A 23365-nucleotide genomic window follows, 5' to 3' on the forward strand; every position below is an offset into this window, starting at 1 on the left:
CATGAGACATGAGACATGGGGTCTGAGGTCTCAGGTCTCAGATCTCAGGTCTCAAGTCTCAGGTTTTATGTCTCAGGTCTCAGGTCTCAGATCTCAGGTCTCACGTATCAGTTCTCAGGTCTCATGTCTCAATTGTCAGGTCTCAAGTCTAAGGTACCAGTTCGCAAGTCTCAGATCTCAGGTCTCATGTCTTAAGTATAAAGTCTCAAGTTTCAGGTCTCAAATCTCATGTCTCAGGTGTCATGGCTAAGGTCTAAAGTGTCTACATGTCTTATTGTTTCAAGTTTCAAAGCTGCATAAATTTAAAGTCCTTTTTTTACACGGTTTTCCGCAATTAGCACGGTTTTTTTTACACGGTTTTCGGGAATTAGCACGGTTTTTTTTTTTACACGGTTTTCGTGAATTAACACGGTTTTTTTTTACACGGTTTTTTTTTACGCGGTACGTATATCAGTGTAAAAAAAGATCTAGGTGTATACTGAACTCATCTTTAATTCGTTTACACGTTTAAAATGTTTTGTATTCTCTGATAGCATTTGAAAAAAAAGTGAATCATAGGGGCCCCCCGAGACTAATTGCCCCGGGCCCCCTGATGGCTTAATCTGGCCCTGATAATAACCTCAAAAAAATTATAACCTCAATATCACAAAAATATTGGAAAGTTAATATGGACGACCCCTTTTGCTCGTCTCTTACATTGAATTTGATACCCAAGATCGATTGCACGTCATTCAAAACTCTCGTGTATCAATTTTCATCTGAATCCGATGTATAATAAGGTCAATATCGCAAAAATAGCGAAAAGTTAAAATGGACGACCCCTTTTGTTGGCCCCTCACACAAAATTTAAAACCTGAAATCGATTTCCCGTTCCTAAAAACTCTCGTGTATCAATTTTCATTCGAATCCCATGTACAATAACGTCAATATGGCAAATACAGAGAGAAGTTCATATGGACGACCCCTTTTGTCGACCCCTGAGCCAACATGGAATACCTAAAATCAATTGCTCATCTCTCAAAACACCCACGTGCAAATTTTCATCACAATCCGAGGAAAAATAACGACAATATCGCGAAAACAATATTTGTCTTATATGGACGACCCCCTTCAAAAGGGGTCATCCGGAAAACTGAAAACATTTTTCATCATTCCTGGTCCTAATGAGCATCCATGCCAAATTTCAGCTCTCTATCTCTTAAAACGGCTGAGTCTAGAGAGGACAAACAAACAAATAAACAAACAAACAAACAAACAAACCCACAGAAATTGCTATTGCTTTAGATTTTTCCTTTAAATTGCAATTAAAACTCTACACTTTAAGTACAAAATATTTTTATTTTGTTTACATAGCTTCAAGAAAGACCCTTTTTAATGCGTCCAAATTTAAGATGATCCATGCTTTATTTAGGCCCTTTCACTCAACACACATAACTTATCAAAAATTTGTAAAATGAAAATTACAAATTAAATATGTGCTATCTAACCTGAGCGTGTCCTGTTTGGACATCGTGATCGAGAACTGTCACTAAGTTTTATGGTGGTTTAATAATCAAACACTATCATAAAACATGCGATAGAAAGCTTGTAGCAAACTTCTAAGTTTGTGTTTTATTATGGTTTAAACAGAGCATTCATAACTCTTTCAAAACAACTAAAACAGTATGTTTGTTAAAAGCTTTATAACCTTTACAAAACTTTCTGAAAACATATGGCCAAACAAGAATATGAGCATTTTGCATAACCATAATTGAAACGAGCTGCACAAAAAATGCCATAATAAAACTTTCTTATGCTTATTGGTTTAATCTGTGTTATTAACCCTTTAATGCATGACTTTTTTTAAATGAGAATATCAGCTATTGGTTTATTGAAATAATAACATTTTAATTCGAATAACACAACACAACAGGTTTGAAGTCGTTATTTTAAGTATTATAAAAGTTATGGCCCATCAAAGTTGAAAAATAATTTTTGAAATTCTTAATTTATTACAATACGAATTTGCCAATTCCTTTCAAACCTTGATAATTGGGTGCAGGAAGGTGTTTCTGATCGATTGAGATTAAAAAGTTTGTTAGAATTTGCAAATCTGAAGAAATAACAACGATTTTCCAAAAACTACTTTAAAAAAAAAATAAATAAATTTGATTTTTGCAATTTTTCCGCATACTTTGTTCAATATCTCACACATACATAAGAATATCGTAATTAAAACACCATGGACTGATTTCTTTTAATCTCAAGATTATTTTTTGTGAATACATCACTCAAAAATTTCCACGTGTTTTCGAGATATTTGGATTTTGATTAGTGTTGTTTTAAAACAACACTATGCATTAAAGGGTTAAGGCTATCAATCCTAGTAACTGAAAACTGTTTGACAAGCAGTTGTTAAAAGTAACAGCTTGGAGACGCTTAAAACCATGAGAAATCTGTAAATGGACTAATTTTTATAAAAAATTATCAATCTGGTGGTCTCATAAATCATTGGAAATGTGTTTTTATTCCAAAAAAAATCATTGGCGGTTAGGTCAAAGAATTCAACAAATCTAGATTGATTTTATGAGACCAAAAAAAAAACATAAGTAAGGAAGGAGAGATGAAATATAAACTCCGGCTACAAGCGGGGTTGGGAAAGTGCGACAACAATTCCAAAAATATGCACAGTATCAACTTTTCATAAGTTAAAAACATCTCAATTATTAGTGAGCCAGTTAAAACAAAAACTTCTTAAATATATAGCTATGAATCTGTGATAATATTTTTTTATATTTAGAAAAAAAAAGGTTTAAGTTTGAAAAAACAACAACCGAAATGCACCGAAAGTGAAGTTCTTCTCTTCTCATCTTCTGCTAAATGCAATTAAAAAAAATGTCATAATTTTTTATCTATGAAGTTTTTCGTAGAACAAAAGTTGTTTGTTACCATTAAACTAAGCAAAAAATAGGGTTCTAGAGAGTTAACGTCGGTTCTCCGCATGTTAATAATCCTCGAACTCGTCCATCACCGTTTACTGTGAATGGAAATGGACTAAGGCGTTTTTGCACCAGCTTAGTAGCAATATGGCGTAGATCAATTTCCCGATAAACTTCAAGCATATTCAAAGGAACGTGTTTACAAATGATATTATTTACATAGTGCATATTTACATGTGCATGTATTAACATAGAGTGTATATAAACAGCGCTATTTCGGACAAAATCACACGCAAATTCGAAACAAACGATTACGGCTACGTTACGTTACCTTATCAGCTTGTCCAAGTTTTTGAAGTACACATTAGCATCCATGTAGGTAAAATCCCCTCCCATAGTCAGCACAATATTGTTGGTACGATAGTGTCTCGCCTGGGAATCTACATAGAACAGAAATTTCTCCACCTGATGGTTTCAGAAATTGGTCATAATTTGAATTATTTTTTAACTAAACAAAAACTGTAAACAATCTTACCTTAGAGTTGACATTATTTTCGGCACTGTAGGGGCTATCCATAAACGGTTCATCCGAACACAGAATATCAAAACAGAAACCAGGCGGTGGCTGATACGTGTTGTACAGAACACCAGTAAACAAATCTCCATCTTCCAGATTGGCACTTCCCTTCCAGATCATTTCGGCTTTCTTGTTCGTCAATCGCTCTCTCTTATCTTCATAATCCAATCGGCCAAAGAACATTCCATCGAAGCCCATCTGGGCAAAGATCGAAGCCTGCTCCCGGGAATGCCCGAAAGGATCAATCTGCCACCCGATCCTAGGTCGGCCACATTCGCCAAAGGTATCGTTCAACATTCCCAGACCCCACGTAAATTGATCAATGATGCTTTGATAGTGGGTAGCCGCTTCATCGTTCATGCTCCAGGCACCCCCGATAAACTCCAACCTCCCCTGGTTCACCAAATCCCGGACCTTGTCCTGCAGCTCCGGGGTCTGTTCTTGCCACCATTTGAAAAAGAATGCCGTCTCGACGTAGATAAATTTACGCTTCGGATCTTTCAGCAACGATTCGATCACCGAATCCAGAATGTACTGGACGCCTGCCTTCTGAATCAATGTTTTGCCTGTGAAATCAGAAAAAAACAACATCTGTTAGTGGAAGAATAAAATAAAACATCTATTCAATCCAGGCCATACTTCCGTAATAGTACTGATCAACCGTTTTGAGCCAACCGACATCGTCATGGGTGTGCGGCACCAGATGAACGTTCAGCATATTTTTCTTTATCTCCGGACAGGACTAAGTGGGAATAAATAAAAAAAACAACAAAATCCATTGATGAAAGATGCTTTGCGGTCAGTTGATCGATAAGCAAGGGAGAATGGCCATGATAACTCCGAGTCAGCGCGTTTGTCTTTGGTTAAGTCTATTTTTACTACAAAGAAGTGATACATCGGTTGCCAATGGAATTTTTCTGTTTGCTGAACTATGCAGACGATTGTTTAATCTGCAGAAGCTGGAACAACAGAATGGGAATTGAGACCAAATATAGATTGAACTATCATCACCTCATGTGTTCGTAGACAATTTTGCAAATCTAGCAGATCGTTCCCTTGTATTCAGCTTATTGGAGATGTTTTGTGATAATTCGAGAGATTCCATGAAGATTTTCGAACGGATGTAAACTCAATTAGCTTTGACCCAGAAATAAATTTACACATTACTCTTATCATAGGAATGTCTTGAAGTAAAAAGATAAAACAAATAATGAAAATTGTTATTCATGAAAACAAAAATGGTCAGAAAATCAAAAGGTTCCGAATCTAAACTTGGGGAATAAAATTGTTCATTGGTTTCACACAGGACTGACTGAAGGTTGCGAATTTTCAGATGACCATTTGGAAATGAAACTCACCGTAATGAGTATAAATTCAGCAGCACAAGGAAATTCGTTGTGACGCTCAAAGATCTCGATGTCAAACAAAATTCGCTGAACATCACATCGAGAAAAATCACAAATTCAGAATCCAATTGAAGAAATCTTCAGCTAAAGGGTGATATTGTTAAAATTTGGTCAATATCAACTTGACGTATTTCTTTCAATTTTGCATTTAAAAAACCTGAACACCCCTCATTTTGAAGGTGTGTGTGTGCGTGTAATATGATGCACCTATTTTGATTTTGGAATTCACTCTTCAGCTGTCAAAATGCCGTCCAAGGAAGAAGAGCAGCGTATCAAAATTTTGCTCGCTCATCGTGAAAATCCGAGCTACTCGCACGCAAAGCTGGCAAAATCGCTAAAAGTTGCAAAATTAACCGCTACAAATGTAATTAAAGTGTTTGGGGAAGGTTTGTCGACAGCCAGGAAGTCTGGATCGGGGGGAAATAGAAAACCGGAAGACGCTGAGACGACAAAGAGAGTTGCCGGTAGTTTCAAGCGAAACCCTAACCTCTCTCTCCAAGATGCCGAAAATAAGCTGGATGTATCGTCTAAAAACGAGCCGGACTATCGACTTACAAAAAGGTAGTGACTCCAAATCGCGATGATAAACAAAATACGACGGCCAAAGGGCGATCCCGGAGGCTGTACACGACGATGCTGACGAAGTTTGACTGCGTGGTAATGGACGACGAAACCTTCGTCAAAGCCGACTACAAGCAGCTTCCGGGACAGGAGTTTTATACGGCAAAAAGAAGGTTAAAAGTAGCAGATAATTTCAAGCACATGAAACTGTCAAAGTTCGCGAAGAAATATCTGGTTTGGCAAGCCATCTGTACCTGTGGCAACCAAGAAATTTACGTGAAAGAGTGTTTGAATAAATATCTGCTGCCTTTTCTGAAGAAACATGGTTGTTCCGTACTGTTTTGGCCGGATTTGGCATCTTACCATTACGGTAAAAGGCCATGGAGTGGTACGCCGCTAACAACGTGCAGGTGGTCCCCAAGGACAAGAACCCTCCCAAAACACCAAAGCTCCGCCCAATTGAGAAATACTGGGCTATTATCAAGCGGAACCTAAAGAAGACCAAAAAACTGCTAAGGACGAGTAGCAGTTCAAGGAAAGCTGGCTTTCTGCGGCGAAGAAGGTGGACAAGGTGGCTGTACAAAACCTGATGGCAGGGGTTAAGCGAAAGGCCCGGCAATTAGGATTTGGAAAAGCGGAAGCCTAACTGAATATTTTTCCTAAATTAAATACTAATTAAACTTGGAAAAGAAATTTAATTTGATTTTTTAAGTAAACGATTTCGCCGATTTAATTTAATGTATCATAATGTGATTAGCTTTTCACACTAGCGGCACGCTTAGTTGAACGACTCCAAAAGCTTCCATAAAAAAATAATTACGAAAACCCTCTAATGACTGGAGTTTATGTAATTTTTTTTATAACGAAAGTGTTAAAGCTCATGAAACCTATGCTGCAAAACAGTGTCAAAACACTACCTTATAAATTTTGGGAACAACACTTGAGTTTTTATAATATTATTTGCCAATACGTAAATTTGTATCTAAACAATTTATAACGTAGTTTCACAATTCAAGACAACTGCTATAAAGAAATATTGATATTAAGGCGTTTTGATGGTTTTCAAATATTAAATGCAAAAAACATAACATGGAATAAACAGCAATATATGAAATCAATTTTTCTGGCGATTTGGAACCAACAAACAATGATACTCGATAAGTAAAACATAGAATACATTAAATGAAGAAAAATCTTTTAAAATTTTTTAGGGCTGAAATGTTGACAAAAAGAGGAGATAATGATTCCAGTTTTCAGGGATATTTTCTTTGTGTTTTCTCGGCTATTAACATACAAATTAGACTTGAAAAACGGGGACTTGAGCTTAGTTGGTGAATCAGTTGCTTCCTGGATGAGGTGCTTGAGTTCGAGCTCAAGAGTAAACATCGAATAAATAAATAAACAAAAAAAAAGTATTTTGAACGCTTCATTCAGAAAAAAAAACATGTTTTATTCACTTACATTAGCGAGCATAACTATTTTATGCATGGGTGGAAATGTATAAAAGATTCAGAAATAAAAATAAAAAATTAGGATATAGGTTCAAATAAAGTCCAATCTTGAAAACTCAATCAAAATTTATTATTTTAGAAATTTCCAAAAATCCCGAAGGGGGAAAATAAATAAAGTATAAAGTATAAGTATAAATAAATAAAGTTTTAAGTATTTTATGGAATTTTCGAAAACAAATTTCAAATGTCCTAAAGATTACAAGAGCAAAAACCATATTGTGGAAGTTGGGAGTTTAATCACCACTTGTATTCTTGATTTTATTGAATTTTTCGATAAATAATTACACCAAGGTTTTTTTACACGGTTTTTTACGCGGTTTTTTTACACGGCTTTTTTTTAAACGCTTTACGGGAATTAATACGGTTTTTTTTACACGGATTTCGCGAATCAACACGGTGTTTGAGAGAAAATAGAAAAAAGTCCTTTTCAAGAAGAAAAAAAAACACTTAGAATCTTTTTGAAGTTGGGAAAATCTTAACTCTGAGACAAGGAACATGATACATGAGACCTGAGACCTGAGATCTGAGACCTGAGACATGAGACATGAGACTTTGGACCTGAGACCGGAGACAAGCTACTAGTATTAGTAGCGCGAGAAATTAGTTTAGCTCCGATTTTAACTTTCGACCGATCAAGTGAAAGGATTTCACTTGTAGGTGATGAACATTGTTTTTCGCCACCTAAAAGTCAATCCCTTTCACTAGAGGGGTCGCAAGTCTGAATCGGAGCTAAACTAATTTCTCACGGTACTAACATTAGTAGCTTGTACTAGCGAACTCGCGACACTATTTTTCGTCACCTACAAGTCAAACTCTTTCTCTGTAGGGGTCAAAAGTTGAAATCGGAGCTAAACTAATTTTTCACGGTAATAACACTTGTCGCTGATCTCAGGTCTAAAGTCTCATGTCCCAGGTCTCATGTCTAATTTCTAATATTTCACGTCTCTTGTCTCGGGTCTCATATCTCATGTCTCATGTCTCATGCCTCATGCCTTATGTCTCATGTCTCAGGTCTCAGGTCTCAGGTGTCATGTCTTAAGTCTCAAGTCTCATGTCTCAGGTCTCATGTCCCATGTCTCAGGTCTCAGGTCTCGTGTTTTATGTCTTATGTTTCTTGTCTCAGGTCTCAGGTCTCAGGTCTAACGTCCCATGTCTTTAGTCTCATTCTTCAGGTCTCAGGTCTCATGACTCAGGTCTCAAGTGTCATGTCTAAAGTCTCAGGTCTCAGATCTCATGGCTCTAGTCTACATTCTCAAGTCTCAGGTCTCAAGTCTCAAGTCTCGGGTCTCAGGTCTCAGGTCTTAAGTGTTAGAACTTCAGACCTGCAGAATTTGAATGGTCTTTTTTTATACGGTTTTCGGAAATCAGCACGGTTTTTTTACACGGTTTTCGGGAATTAACACGGATTTTTTAACGGTTTTTTTTACGCGGTACGTATATCAGTTTAAAAAAATCTTACTGTACTTCATTTATAAGTTTTTTGCAAGAATATTGTATGCGATTTTGCTGCATACAAGATTTCTTGCAATTTAATCCAATTTATCAGTTTTTTGCATTATTTTTATTGTCCCCATCCTCCCCCTACAACTCCGAGTGACAAAGAAGGATTTTAAATTTGAGAATAAAAAACAAATTAAACAAGTAACCTTTCACAATTAAAATCCTGTAACTAAAGTTTCCACAACTAAAATCTGTATTTTTCAAAAAAACAAATTCTTCGAAATGAATCCAGATCTTATTGTTTATATGTGATTTTCACCAAGTTTGTGTTTTTGAACTGACTTTGCTTGAATTTAAAATTTTAATTTTGAATCAAGAATCAAAATTATGAAACCACGATCTTCTTCAATTTGAATCCTTAATTGAATTTTAAAATTCATATTTCTTCATATATTGATTACAAAACATAAATTTGAGCTTTGTATTTTGTATTTTGAACCCAAATTCACAACCTGAATCTTAATTCCAGATAAGAAACCCTATGAATTTGAAACCAAAAGTGAAATTTGTATCTGAACCCTTAACTAGAAATATTTGAATTGATTTTGGATTTGTGGTTTTAAATATGATTTTTTTTCAATTATTGAACATTTTTCAATTCTGAACTCATGAAACTTTCTTATGTTTCAATTCTAAATATAAATTTCGGATAAAAATTTCAGATCCAAAGCTTCAAAATGTTTTCAACTTCAAATATTAAAATTAAATTTAAAAAATTTCACTTGGCCTTTTTGGTCCTTCATGGGAAGAGTTTAACCACATAACCCCCCCCCCCCCCCCCCCCCCGTTCCTACGGCCATGTCTCAGGGTATAAGGTTACGAGTCAAATTTCTACTATGTATGAGGCCCATTTATCCTTTCACAGGGGGATAAGATGTGGAAAAAGGGTTTCCCTTACAGTTTTATGCATCACTCGAGAACTAATCGAACAAAAAAAAAACAAAATTTAACATGGGAGTAGATTTTAGTACGAGAAATGTTACGTTTTTATGTTTTTAGACCCCTCACTCTCTCCAACGGGAAGTGGGGAAAGAGGAGGGAGATTTTCAAACAATATTTTTGGATCACTCGAGAACTTATTATTCAAATTTAGTAGCAAAGGGTATTGGGTAAGATTTTTTTCTATGATTGTTTAAGGCTTCTACCTCCTTTCACTGATTCGATAGGGAGGAGGAAGGGGAGCTCTCATAAATTTTTTTAATAACTCGATGGCTAATCTAACAAATGGTAACAAATTGGGAAGAGTATTTAAATTCAAGATGATGAATTTTCGATGATTTGGTTCCCCTAACGGGATGGAAAGAGAAGAGATGTGTTGTACGTTTATTTTGACAAATTCCAGAGCTCATCAAATAAATTAAAGAAAATTTTGCAGGGGAAAGCATAAGAATCCGAGAGGGGATGATTGAGGGATTGGGGGGATGAATAACACGAGAGTGCAAAAAAAATGTTTCTATTTTTTTAAAGAAAAATTTCATTCAGTGCCGAGCCAGGAATGGGGGAGCTTTTATCGCATAGTTTTAAAAACTTTTCAAGCAATAGACACCATATTTTACATGAGTTTACATGAGGTTTTTTTTCAAAGATTCATGACCCCTCCTTTTTTCAGAGGAAAAACGGGAAAAAGGATAGTATGTAAAGCTTGAAAACTTATCAAGCAAATAGAGCCATATGTGAAATGGCAGTTCGTGGACCCTCCTCACATTGCTGGGGAGAAAAGCAAATAAAATCGGGTACTTAATATCAGATTTCAAAACAACCATCGAAAAACATGTGATGTGAAAGATCTTATTGTAGAAAATATCGAAAATTTATTTATTTTGAAACTATGTTCAACAATTTATTGATTTTTAAAAAGTGCAGCTAAGCACATCGGGTCTGCTAGTATTTTATATCATTTCTGTGCTCGATTTTTATGTCCGAATCTTCAAACTCTTGAGATATTTGAAATTTCGAATCGAGTTCTATTTCTGGTGTTTCTGAAATACTGATTTCAATTTTGTAAACTAGACTGCTTAAATTAATGTTTATACAAATTTATAGTTCAGAATAAGGATCGCCATTTTGAATGATTCATTTGCGACTTACCAAAGCTATAGAAAAAAATCAAATGAAATTCAACAATTCTTCAAATGTTCTTAAAAAAACTTTTTGGGATTTTTAAATCATAAAGAACTTCGGAAGCTGCAACATAAAAAAATTGTAGGGAAAAGTTTTTTAGATTTAAATTTTTCAAAGCCTCAGCCTGAAAATAATTGAAACATACATTAAAAGATAAAATTTTAGTTTTGATTTTAATGCAAATTAGTTATTCTCTCTACTTAGTTCTCAGAAATCGATTCAATTTTTTACTCCCGATATCATTCCGTTAGAACAACATCCGGTCCAACGATTTTTTATTCTATAATGCTCACCGACCAGCTGAACCATAAGCATTTGCTTAAGTTAAAATTCCACCGAGCTCATTTACCTCGTATCCACATTTCGCATCTTTGTCGTTCCAATCGGTTCGATACTCATCTCGCCGGCCGCCGCGCAACTGGAAGAACCCGTTTCCATTTCTCCAGGAGGCCGGGGGCGATTGCCTCCGGGGGCTGGCCGCGGTCAGACCCACCAAGACCAAGGCTAAGGCCACCACAATCGAGAGCAGTTCTTGCACTTTCGCCATTGTTGTTCGTCAATTGATTTCCGCCGAAGCAAAACAGGAAAGGAAAAAAAATCGAATCGAAAACGCATCCAATTTCACTGAATGGTTTGATTCATTGAACTCCCGGTTCTTTTGTCTGGGGGCACTTAAAATTTCGGTTCTCACGAAACGCGCTTAATCGTAACTGATGGTGGAGCTAAACGTAAAGATCACGCACGAGGCACCAGATTTCTTGGAGCGTATAAACTTGAACAGTAAAGTGTTTTGTTATTCCCTGACTAGCGTCTTCAATTGATGGCAATAAAACAAGCGAAAAGTAACAATAAAAAAAAACACAAAAAAGATGCGCCGGAGGCAGTGAAAGAGAAAGGAAAAAATTGGAGGAAAGCTCCAAAGCGACCGCAGAAAAACAAGAACGAAAACTCGCGACGTTGCGCCTCAACAACCCGGCTGGCGCAACGGATCGTCTCAGACTGAACCTTGGTGCTTGAGTCAAGTCCCGGGGAGGTTGAATCAACAACTCTCAGCTCAGTACCTAGGCGGTCTTTATCATTCATACTGAGCTTAGTTCGGTACATTCATATGATCCTCTTCAAGTTACCAACATCATTGAGGAATTATACTCTCAAGTTACACTTTTACTAGGCATTATAGAGCTGAGAGATGCGCACTCGAACTTCGCGTCGTTATGGGCTTATCGCAAAGGTTTACAAGAGATGATTGTGGATTATCAGCTTATGGTTGCAAATTAATGATAGTTTTCAATCCGCTTTGTGAGCTTGTTTTCGAATGATTAAATTGGGTATCAAGTTCGGACTCATCAGAAGTTCGTTTCTGAACTTCAACTAAAAACTTGTTACATTTTTGCCTTTCTTTCAGAAAGGTATAGTTATCGGTCGATTTGGGAGATCATTAATTATGGGTCTTAGATATACCTTTATAGGTACCTATCGAATCAGCTCGACGAGTTTAGACGATGTCAGTGTATTTGTATGTATTGGTGTGATTTTTTATAAACTTTGTCACTACGTTTTTGCGAAACTGGGAAGTACAATAAAAATGATTTTTGTCTTAAAAAATTTGATTTTTTTCCCTCTTCAATGTATAAAAGAAAGAAAAAAAAACAAAATAGTTTGAAAAATAAATTTTCATAGTAATTATCATCAAATCATCACTCCAAAAAACGTGTCAATTGGCCTTGCTAGCCACAACCAGCAATCACTAAAATCAAGATTATCGTATATATGACGTCAAATTATACGTGACGTCATAGATACGCGCTTGCTATCTAAAAGTATGGACCTGTCGATGTGTGGAAGGGAGAACAGACAGGCTTCACTCCCACTCAGGTTTGATGTCATCGTGACAGAAACCGTGTAGGAGGAAGACGACAGTTCTAATTTACCCAGCTAATAATTGTATTTTTTCATTTCAATGGTTCAGTTTGAAACCGAACCATTTCAAAAATTTCGGAACCGAAGCTCCAAATTATTGAACATAAAAATGGTTTTCACCAAGGGGTACGACCCCGAAATTTGTGAAGTCGTTGGTGAGTACGTCATGCCCACACTGCATGGTACGAAAGCGATAGTAACTTCGCCCAACATTATATTCAGGAACAGATTGCTCTGAGAAGGGGAAAACAACACGGGTACGCGGACGATGTATGCACATCCTCTCATCTTCTCACGTGCCGTTCGTGCTTACGAAGCTTTTTCTTAAGCAGCAACGACAGGAGAGTATTTCGCCCGTGAAAGCAAATTAAATCTAATAAGACAAATGCTACTGAATCCTCTCGAGCTTTAAGCTCTCGAGCTTGTTTTTTTGTTCCCTTTTCTCTTCCTCTCTTCAGATCTAACGTTGCGTTGTTGTTGTTGGGGTTGGTGTCTAGAGAAAAACGATGACGGCTTGGAGGTCAATCTGAACTTTCACTTGCTGAAGCCAATGGAAGATGACAACCAAACAGTAGCGCCACCAAACCCTCCATAGTAGAGTTTGAAGCATTTGGGATTTTTTTTGGAACATGCATATAAAGCTAAAAAGCTAATAATCATTACTGACAAAGTTGAAGAAACAGAAAAAAAAATTGACTAAATAGACCAATTTGACGAAATTGACAAATTTGACATAATTCATTGATTTGACAAAATTCACTTGATTGAAAAAATCATAAAATTGACAAAATTTATAAAATTGACAAAATCGAGAAAATTGGCAGAATTGACCAAATTGACGATGAAAAACTGGATTAAAATTCACTGAATTGACAATATTGATAAAACTGACAAAATTAACAAACTTGAAAAAATTGACAAAATTGACAAAATCGACAAAATTGACAAAATTGACAAAATTAACAAAATTGACAAAAGAGATGACAAAATTCACTAAATTGACAAAATTGACAAGATTGATAAAACTGACAAAATTGAAAAAATTGAAAAAAATGATTAAATTAACGATGACAAAATCGAAAAAATTCACTAAACTGACAAAATTGACAAGATTGATAAAACTGACAAAAATCGACAAAATTGACAAAATTGATTAAATTGACCAAATTGACCAAATTGACGAAATTGACAAACTTGGCTTAATTCATTGATTTGACAAAATTAACTTGGCTGAAAAAATCATAAAAATTGATAATATTTATAAATTTGACAAAATCGAGAAAATTGGCAGAATTGACAAAATTGACGATGACAAAATCGACAAAATTCACTGAATTGACAAAATTGACAAGATTGATAAAACTGACAAAATTGAAAAAAAAATTACTAAATTAACGATGACAAAATCGACAAAATTCACTCAATTGACAAAATTGACAAGATTGATAAAACTGACAAAAATCTACAAAATTGACAAAATTGACCAAATTGACCAAAATGACCAAATTGTCAAAATTCACAAAATTGACAAAGACAAAATTGACAAAATTCACTATATTTACAAAATTGACAAAATTGAAAAGATTGACAAAATTGACAGGTGAAATTTATAAAATTGACCCAATTGACCAAATTGACAAAATTGACAAGATTGACAAATTGAAAAAATTTACAAAATCGAAGAAAATTGACAAAATTGAGAAAATTGGCCGAATTGACAATGACAAAATCGACAAAATACACTTAATTGACAAAGCTGACAAAATTGACAAAATTGACAAAATTGACAAAATTGACAAAATTGACAAGATTGACAAAATTGACTAATTTGATAAAATTGACTAATTTGATAAAACTGACAAAATTGACAAAATTAACAAAACTGACCAAATTGACAAATTTGACAAAATTGACAAAATTTTCAAATTTGAAAAAGTTGACAAAATCATGAAAATTGTTAAAATCGACAAAATTGACAAAATCTAGAAAATTGGTTAAATTGACAAAATTTATCAACTAAGAATGCTGACAAAATTATGAAAATTGAAAAAATGACCAAATTAACAAAATTAACAAAATAGACAAAATCAACAAAACAGAATAAAAATCTCAAAATAACAAAATTAAAAATACTACGCTTTCAAAATTTTCAATACTTTTAATTTTCAAAATTTATTCTACCGATTTTCTGCATTTTGGTATCGTATTTTACTCTAGCAATTGAAATTTTGTTCCAATAATTTTATCTATGTATTTGATTCCTCTACTTGAGAGGTTGAATTATTTGAAATACATGGTCAGGCACCTTTTTTCAAATTGTATTCTTAATTTTTATACCCCTTCCATTTTGAAGATATCATATGCTGTAACTCCAAAAGGAGTAAATTGAGTTAGATTATAATGTCATAGAAACGGAATCATACATGATATTCCAGAATCTAGTCATTCAAAAATCTCCAACTAGTTGCAAATAAGGTTATTTATATGAAAATTATGATCATATAAAAATACTTTTATCCTAATAAAAACTTTGAATCTTTAATTCCTAAATTCATTTTGGATTTATTGCGTATGAAATTCATTAATCATAATTCATAATTCATTTTGTTTTAAATGTACCCAAATATCATTTACAGGCTGAAAGAAAGGCTACAATCCACTGTCAAGTGTATTAAATCGGGTTTTCTTTTTTGAATTTTTGAATCCAAAAGTTTTAATAGAAAAATGTTGAACAACAGGTTTTTTAAGTTCTGTTACACATATATATTATATCACTATAGCGTAAAAAAATAGGTGATTTAACAAATTTCCAAAAATCTACCACTAAAAAAGAGCTTAGCTTAGTTCTGTAAGAAATGGGACACTTTGTTTTAATGATAGGGTGATTTGCCAATCGTTGCACAGCTAAGCACTTGATTTTGGTGTTTATGCTGTATTTTAGTGATTTAAACCAAATTGGTCACCTAGACCCAAAAGTTCAAGTGCTTGAAAAAAGTGACATAAAAATATAAAAAATCATTTAAAACAGCTTGTCTGTGCCCAATAGTTGCACAGGCAAATTTTGTGTCGTGCATAATGTTGTCCGATTTTTTCCAATGGTTGCACATTTTAAAAATCAGTCACCATGAGGTCGAATAGGCTGATATTTGTTACGGAAGCTTATTATGAGATCTTCTAGTTCAAATGAAATCTAATTTTTAGACGGCCCCTTATGAGGGGGAAGAGGGGGGGGGGTCTTCCATATAAACCGTCCAATGTACTTTCCAATTCCAATTCGGCCTCAAATAAAAACACAAAGCCGCCGGTTTGAGTGTCTGGAATAGCATTTATCACACGTGAAGTTTTCTCAGAAACTTAAATCCACCTCTCAATTTTCCCGAAGCCATTTGAGTGGAGTGTTATTTAATCTAATTTGCCCAGTGTTGAGCCTTTTTCTTTATATGTCCTACCAACATAAATCTGTATGTCTTCAAAATCCCATAGAATGAACTGAAAGGTATTTAATGCTTGATTTTTAAGTGGCTATTAACAGGTGAAAAAAATAGAGAACGTGATCTGTTTTGCCACCTTTCACCCCTATGAAGAAGATCCGATTTTACAAAACAAATGTTTTAGGACTCACTTGGAAGTCGATCGATTTTAAAATAATGAATCTCAATTTAAAACTTGAAAATGGACACAACCACGCCTAAAGTTTCAGATCGTTTGACTGATTTTTGCTCATGCTATACAATTTTGTATAAGAATTTTTTTTAAGAAAAGTTAATTGATTTAAATATCTTTTTCATATAAGTGGGTTTATTTGTAATTAATGTAACCTCTGTAGCATTTCATCAATCTTCAGGAAAAAATCACATCACATAGAAATGCTTCCCGAGAGTTTTCCGGCTGAAAAACTGTTTTGGATCAAATTAAGTTTCACAAAGCCATGACTGTTTATTTTTCTGGATGATAAGGGCCAAATAAAGCTTCACTTAGATGTCTCCAGTGACGGCAACTCGACGGCAGATTCGAATTCCTGAGAAAATTGCACGTAAGATAAGTAATACTTCGGGTCTTCCAACCTTCGACTTCTAGTTTCTGAGATTAAGAGTCGTAGTTTTCCTTCTGTACAATATTCTGACAATATTAATAACAATATCAAAAAGATCGCTGTTGACATGGAATAAAATTCTTTTAAATTTGTCGTCACGAAATTAGAGAAACAGATTTTTTCAGAACAGCTTTTAGATTCTTTGCATAAAATGTTGAGTAAATGGTCGGGATAAAGGATTTCAAAATAAATCTGATAAAAAAGTAGTCTCTTAAAGCCAATGCAGTTGAATTGACTTTGACATTTTTCAGACAATGCAAATTGACCGACTTTCATATAAAGAACTAATAATAATAATAAAAAGTAAATAAAAAAAATTAAATTTTGAAAACATAAGTTTTTCAACGAGTTTAATAATTTCAAAACTTCATTTTTAAGATTTGACGGTAGAAAAAATAAACTTATGGATATATAAAGTGTCTTTGAATTATTGAATTAATTATTAGAATCAACATTGAGTGCAAAAAATGTGAAAATTCTGAGTGTAAAATAATTAATTAAAGCACAGAATTTACTAAAATTACTAGTTAAACGTAAATATCCACTTATTCAGAAAAAAAACATGTCATGTCAATAAACAATTCGAGTTGTTTTAGTTGCATGTAGTCAATGAACGTGTTCTATGTTGTATGACAATTTGTATGCAAGAAGAACTTTTCACATATACAAGTAATTCAAATAAGTTAGAAATGAATTTTGTTTTAAATTATTGATTTTGCCCATTCCTAAGAATAATTGTTTGCCAGCATGAGAAGAAGCAAAGTATTTCATGAAAAGAGTTATAACAATTTCGAAATAAAAACCCGATTTAATACACTTGACAGTGGATTGTAGCCTTTCTTACAGCCTGTAAATTATATTTGGGTACATATAAAACAAAATGAATTATGAATTATGAATTATGATTAATGAATTTCATACGCAATAAATCCAAAATGAATTTAGGAAATAAATATTTAAAGTTTTTATTAGGATAAAAGTATTTTTATATAATCATAAATTTCATATAAATAACCTTATTTGCAACTAATTGGAGATTTTTGAATAACTAGATTCTGGAATATCATGTATGATTCCGTTTTTATGACATTATAATCTAACTCAATTTACTCCTTTTGGAGTTACAGCATATGATATCTTCAAAATGGAAGGGGTATTAAAATTAAAAATACAATTTAAAAAAAGATACCTGACCATGTATTTCAAATAATTCAACCTCTCAAGTATAGGAAACAAATACATAGATAAAATTATTGGATAAAATTTCAATTGCTAGAGTAAAATACGATACCAAAATGTAGAAAATCGGTAGAATAAATTTTGAAAATTAATAATATTGAAAATTTTGAAAGCGTAGTATTTTTAATTTTGTTATTTTGAGATTTTTATTCTGTTTTGTTGATTTTGTCTATTTCGTTAATTTTGTTAATTTGGTCATTTTTTCCATTTTGTCAATAATGTCAATTTTATCAATTTTCATGATATTGTCAGCATTGTTAGTTAGTAAATTTTGTCAATTTAACCAATTTTCTAGATTTTGTCGATTTTAACAATTTTCATGATTTTGTCAACTTTTTCAAATTTGAAAATTCTGTCAATTTTTTCAAATTTGTCAATCTTTTCAATTTTGTCAGCTTTGTCAATTAAGTGCATTTTGTCATTGTCAATTTGGCCAATTTTCTCAATTTTGTCAATTTTCTTCGATTTTGTCAAGTTTGTCAATTTTGTCAATTTGTCAATCTTGTCAATTTTGTTAATTTGGTCAATTGGGTCAATTTTGTAAATTTCGCCAGTCAATTTTGTCAATTTTTTAAATAAAGTGAATTTTGTCGATTTTGTCTTTGTCAATTTTGTGAATTTTGACAATTTGGTCGTTTTAGTCAATTTTGTCGATTTTTTGTCAGTTTTATCAATCTTGTCAATTTTGTCAATTCAGTGAATTTTGTCGATTTTTTTATCGTCAATTTTGTCAACTCTGCCAATTTTCTCGATTTTTTCAATTTTATAAATATTATCAATTGTTATGATTTTTTCAGCTAAGTGAATTTTGTCAAATCAATGAATTAAGCCAAGTTTGTCAATTTGGTCGATTTGGTCAATTTGGTCAATTTTGTCGATTTTTGTCAGTTTTATCAATCTTGTCAATTTTGTCAATTTAGTGAGTTTTGTCGATTTTGTCATCTCTTTTGTCAATTTTGTTAATTTTTTCAATTTTGTCAATTTTGTCAATTTTGTCAATTTTGTCAACTTTGTCAATTTTGTCAATTTTGTCAATTTTGTCAATTTTTTCAATTTTGTTAATTTTGTCAATTCAGTGAATTTTATCGACCAATTTTCTCGATTTTGTCAATTTTATAAATTTCATCAAATTTTATGATTTTTTCAACTAAGTGAATTTTGTCAAATCAATGAATTATGTCAAGTTTGTCAATTTCGTCAATTTTGTCAAATTGGTCTATTTAGTCAATTTTTTCAATTTTGTCATTTTTGTATTTGGTCATCCTGGCGAAAATGTTTTTTTCTGTTTCTTCAACTTTGTCAATAATGATTATTAGCTTTTTAGCTTTATATGCATGTTCCAAAAAAAATCCCAAATGCTTCAAACTCTACTATGGAGGGCTTGGTGGCGCTACTGTTTGGTTGTCATCTTCCATTGGCTTCAGCAAGTGAAAGTTCAAATTGACCTCCAAGCCGTCATCGTTTTTGCAAGACACCAACCCCAACAACAACAACGCAACGTTAGATCTGAAGAGAGGAAGAGAAAAGGGAACAAAAAAACAAGCCCGAGAGCTTAAAGCTCGAGAGGATTCAGTAGCATTTGTCTTATTAGATTTAATTTGCTTCCACGGGCGAAATACTCTCCTGTCGTTGCTGCTTAAGAAAAAGCTTCGTAAGCACGAACGGCATGTGAGAAGATGAGAGGACATACATCGTCCGCGTACCCGTGTTGTTTTCCCCTTCTCAGAGCAATCTGTGCCTGAATATAATGTTGGGCGAAGTTACTATCGCTTCCGTACCATGCAGTGTGGGCATGACGTACTCATCAACGACTTAATCAATTTCGGGGTAGTACCCCTTGGTGACAACCATTTTTATGATTCAAATTCGGGGCTTCGGTTCCGAAATTTTTGCAATGGATCGGTATCAAACTGATCCATAAAACTTTAAAAAAAATCATTGGCCGGGAAAATTTTAACTGTCTTCTCCCTCCCATACGGTTTCTGTCAGGATGACATCAAAACCTGAGTGGGAGTGATTTCTGTCTGTTCTCCCTTCCACACATCGACAGGTCCATACTTTTAGATAGCAAGCGCGTATTTATGACGTCACGTAGAATTTGACGTCATACATACGATAATCTTGAGTTTAGTGATTGCTGGTTGTGGCTAGCCAGCCATATTGACACGTTTTTGGAGTGATGATTTGATGATAATTACTATGAAAATTTATTTTTCAAACTATTTTGTATTTTTTTTTTCTTTTATACATTGAAGAGGGAAAAAAATCTAATTTTTTAAGACAAAAATCATTTTTATTGTACTTCCCAGTTTCGCAAAAACGTCGTGACAAAGTTTACAAAAAATCACACCAGCACACACAAATACACTGACATCGTCTGAACTCGTCGAGCTGATTCGATAGGTACCTATAAAGGTATATCTAAGACCCATAATTAAGGATCTTCCAAATCGACCGATAACTATACCTTTCTGTAAGAAAGGCAAAAATCGTAATCCATTGAAAAGTATAGTAAAATTGCAGGTTTTGCTTTCTGAAGCTTTCAATAATTTCATGACATGTTTTTGCGAAAGTTTTGAATCATCACACCTATTGGCTATGCAAAGCAGTATAATGCGATTCTTATTTTCATCTGGTTAACCAGCTTTCAAATTAGCTGTCAATACACTAAAATTAAAAAATATTTACCTTTTTTGAATTTTTTGTATGTCAACGACTATCATTTCTGAAGTACAAGTTAGGTTTAGTTTTTGTTCACATGCAATGTATTGCAAGATCCAAGAAATATTTTAAAAATACAAAACTATGTTTTTGAACTTTCAGTACATCTCTGATGGTTTTTTAATGAAAATTTGGATTTTTCCGTACAAGCCTCCATACTAATTCAAAACACGTTATAATTCAGGACTTAACCAATCGCTTTCAAAACTTTTATTGCTATTTTTTGTTGTAAAAACAACAAAACAAAGTTATTGGAGGTATACGAATTTAAAAATTTGAAATTTCCAAACAAATTTTGCAGCGGAATTATGTACAACAATGGGGCTGGAGGAGATTGAGCGGACCAATTGTTGCACGATCCAACATATTTTCTGGTTAAGTATGGATCATAATTTTTTTTTCAAAATCATGGTGCTAAAATTGTCCAACTAACGTTTCGTATAGAAAACTGATACGAAAAATGTTTTGTTCTGACGTAAAACCTTATTTGCCGTAGAAGGAATGTTAAGGTTTTTGTTAACAATTAGCACAAAAATCGCGCGAAAAAAAACAAGAAAAATTAAAACTGTCGTAAGATGCACACTTACCAGCAGAAAATATCACAAAAGCCTCATTTCATCAGAAAACATTCCGAATTACATGATTCAGTATTATTTTTGAGGAAAAGTTGAAAAACAGCTAAAATATTGACAATTTAAGTCATGCTGTGCAACAATGGGTTAGGGGACAACGATTGGCAAATCACCCTAGAGCTTATTTCCTTGTTATCGTACAAACAAAATTTTGACAGTGTTTTGTTGTGTTGGTTATTTAAAAAAAATCTTTGTGTGAGTGGGGGAAAAGAAAATAAAATCTGTCAAAAATGTCTACAAAGCTCGAATCAGGCGTTGGAGTGGAGCATATTATCTGCAACTAAAGCATGGATCACTACAAATCTGGACGCATTGAAACGGGTCTATCTCGAAGCTATGTAAACGAAATACAAATGTTTTGTAATCAAAATGTAGGGTTTTTATAGCACTTTAAAGGAAAAACAATAAAAAAACAAATATTACGATGCTGTTCTGATGAATTTTCGAACTTTTCGTCGAGTACCACTCATTATAGTTTGGACACCCTATTCGCTGACCTCAGCGGCCATTTTGTTCCACAATCTCTTCATCTCTGTTCCATCCAGAGTCGTCCTACCATTCTTCTTCATCTTCTGCTTGACAATTACCCAAAATTTTTCGATAGGGGGGAATTGAGGGCAGTTGGGTGGGTTGATGTTCTTTTCGACAAAATCCACCCGTTGGCCCGATACCACTGTAGTACCTCTTTGCTGTAGTGGCAGCTTGCCAAATCTGGCGAAAACTTAACAGGTTCTTTGTGAGATCTAATGTACGAAAAAAAAAGTTTTTCAGGCATTCCTCTTTGTACATTTCCGAGTCCATGGTCTAGTTTTTCACAAAAACCGGAGTTTTTCGTCCGCAGCTGCAAATACCTTGCCAGATCAAAAACTTTCTTGCAAACTTATCAGCAAAAACGAATTTGAACTTGCCGGGGACATCACCCCGACCAGTGCAGTGCACCACTGCAGTGGCTTTATAAAATTTTTGGCCAGGAATCTGCCCAAAATCCATCTTCAAGTACGTTTCGTCATCCATGAGGATGCATCCGTCGAACTTCGTTGGAATCTTCTTGTATAACTTGCGGGCACGTCCTTTGGCTACTAAATTCTGCTTCAATGTCCGGTTTGGTTGCTTACTGGTCCGATAGGATCGTATTCCTTCGCGTAGACGAATCCTTCTGACGGTGCACTGGTCGGCGTTAAATTTCTTAGCGATGTCGTAGTCCGACTACTCTGTGTTTGCCTTGATCGTTCTCAACACCTTCAAATGCAGTTTCCGATCCTTAATTCCACTATGACGCTTGGTATGAACCTGCCGATCGATAGTATGCATCTCACGGAAACGTTTGAGAACGCTGCACACGGTTTATTTGACCATTTTCAACAATTTCGCGATTTTTGAACCCGACCACGTCGGGTTTTTGACTTGAGTGTCCAAAATTAATTTTCGTCTCGCGGCTTCCATCACGTGTAACTTTCTTGGAACAAAACGAATCGTAATGAAATTTTCAGCACTGATAGAGGAAACATTTCCAAACAAAGTACTATCAAAAAATTTTTGATCCGACAACTAGGAGCGCTGTGGTATAATAAACAGTGCGTTCAGATTTGTAGTTATCCATGCTTTACAGTTAAGGGTCATCATGGAAGTCAAGGTGCATTCCAGAATTTTAAATCTTGATTAAGCGAAAAACTAAATGTGGATCGCTGAAATGTCCCAAAAATTTTTCTCAGATGAGCTAAAAGTCTTGCATAGCTATGAGTCATAAAACCAAACCTCAATTTTTTTGCTAATTCTGGAGCTTGTAAGCTGTGAAGCCGGTACCGAGGCAATGAGACAGATGATTTCTGATGGACGACAAAACTTATGAAAAACCCTATTTCAAACAAACTCAAGCTGTTGAATCCTATAACATTTCTGATCGTGGCAAGGTCCCTAACAGATTGCAGTGTGTATTTTCGGGTTGTTCTGTAAAAAATATAATAATTTGCCAAGATTCTGCTTCTGTTAAAAAACAACAATTTTCTACACAAAAATTTTGATTTTCAATGTTTTTAAAGCTAAAAAAAGTACTCTTGTATATATCTTTCGCAACCTACGATCCTAACTAACCGAATGTACTAAAAGTTCAAACTCATGATCATTCTGCTTCGTTTTTGTAAGATTTTGCCAGCAGATATTCCAGTA

At 34.2% G+C, this 23365-nt stretch overlaps 1 protein-coding gene across 2 annotated transcripts in view; it reads right to left on the reverse strand.

The window, feature by feature from the left end:
- The window catches only part of LOC129746784 (lysosomal alpha-mannosidase-like), a 29908-nt gene extending 18299 nt beyond the window's left edge, over window positions 1-11609 (reverse strand). The window contains exons 1-4 of one of the 2 annotated variants that reach the window (XM_055740663.1): window positions 10944-11608; window positions 4135-4237; window positions 3454-4061; window positions 3250-3383 (exon numbers count right to left, since the gene is read on the reverse strand). In XM_055740663.1, coding sequence (XP_055596638.1) covers window positions 3250-3383; window positions 3454-4061; window positions 4135-4237; window positions 10944-11141 — 1043 coding nt within the window. In that variant the 5' untranslated portion in view covers window positions 11142-11608. Of the gene's footprint in view, window positions 1-3249; window positions 3384-3453; window positions 4062-4134; window positions 4238-10943 lie in introns of both variants that reach the window. The other variant, XM_055740664.1, reaches the window with a different exon arrangement.
- Window positions 11610-23365: the final 11756 nt, after the last annotated feature.

The sequence above is a fragment of the Uranotaenia lowii genome, chromosome 2 (genome assembly GCF_029784155.1).
Source record: "Uranotaenia lowii strain MFRU-FL chromosome 2, ASM2978415v1, whole genome shotgun sequence".
Classification (NCBI taxonomy): Eukaryota; Metazoa; Arthropoda; class Insecta; order Diptera; family Culicidae; genus Uranotaenia; species Uranotaenia lowii.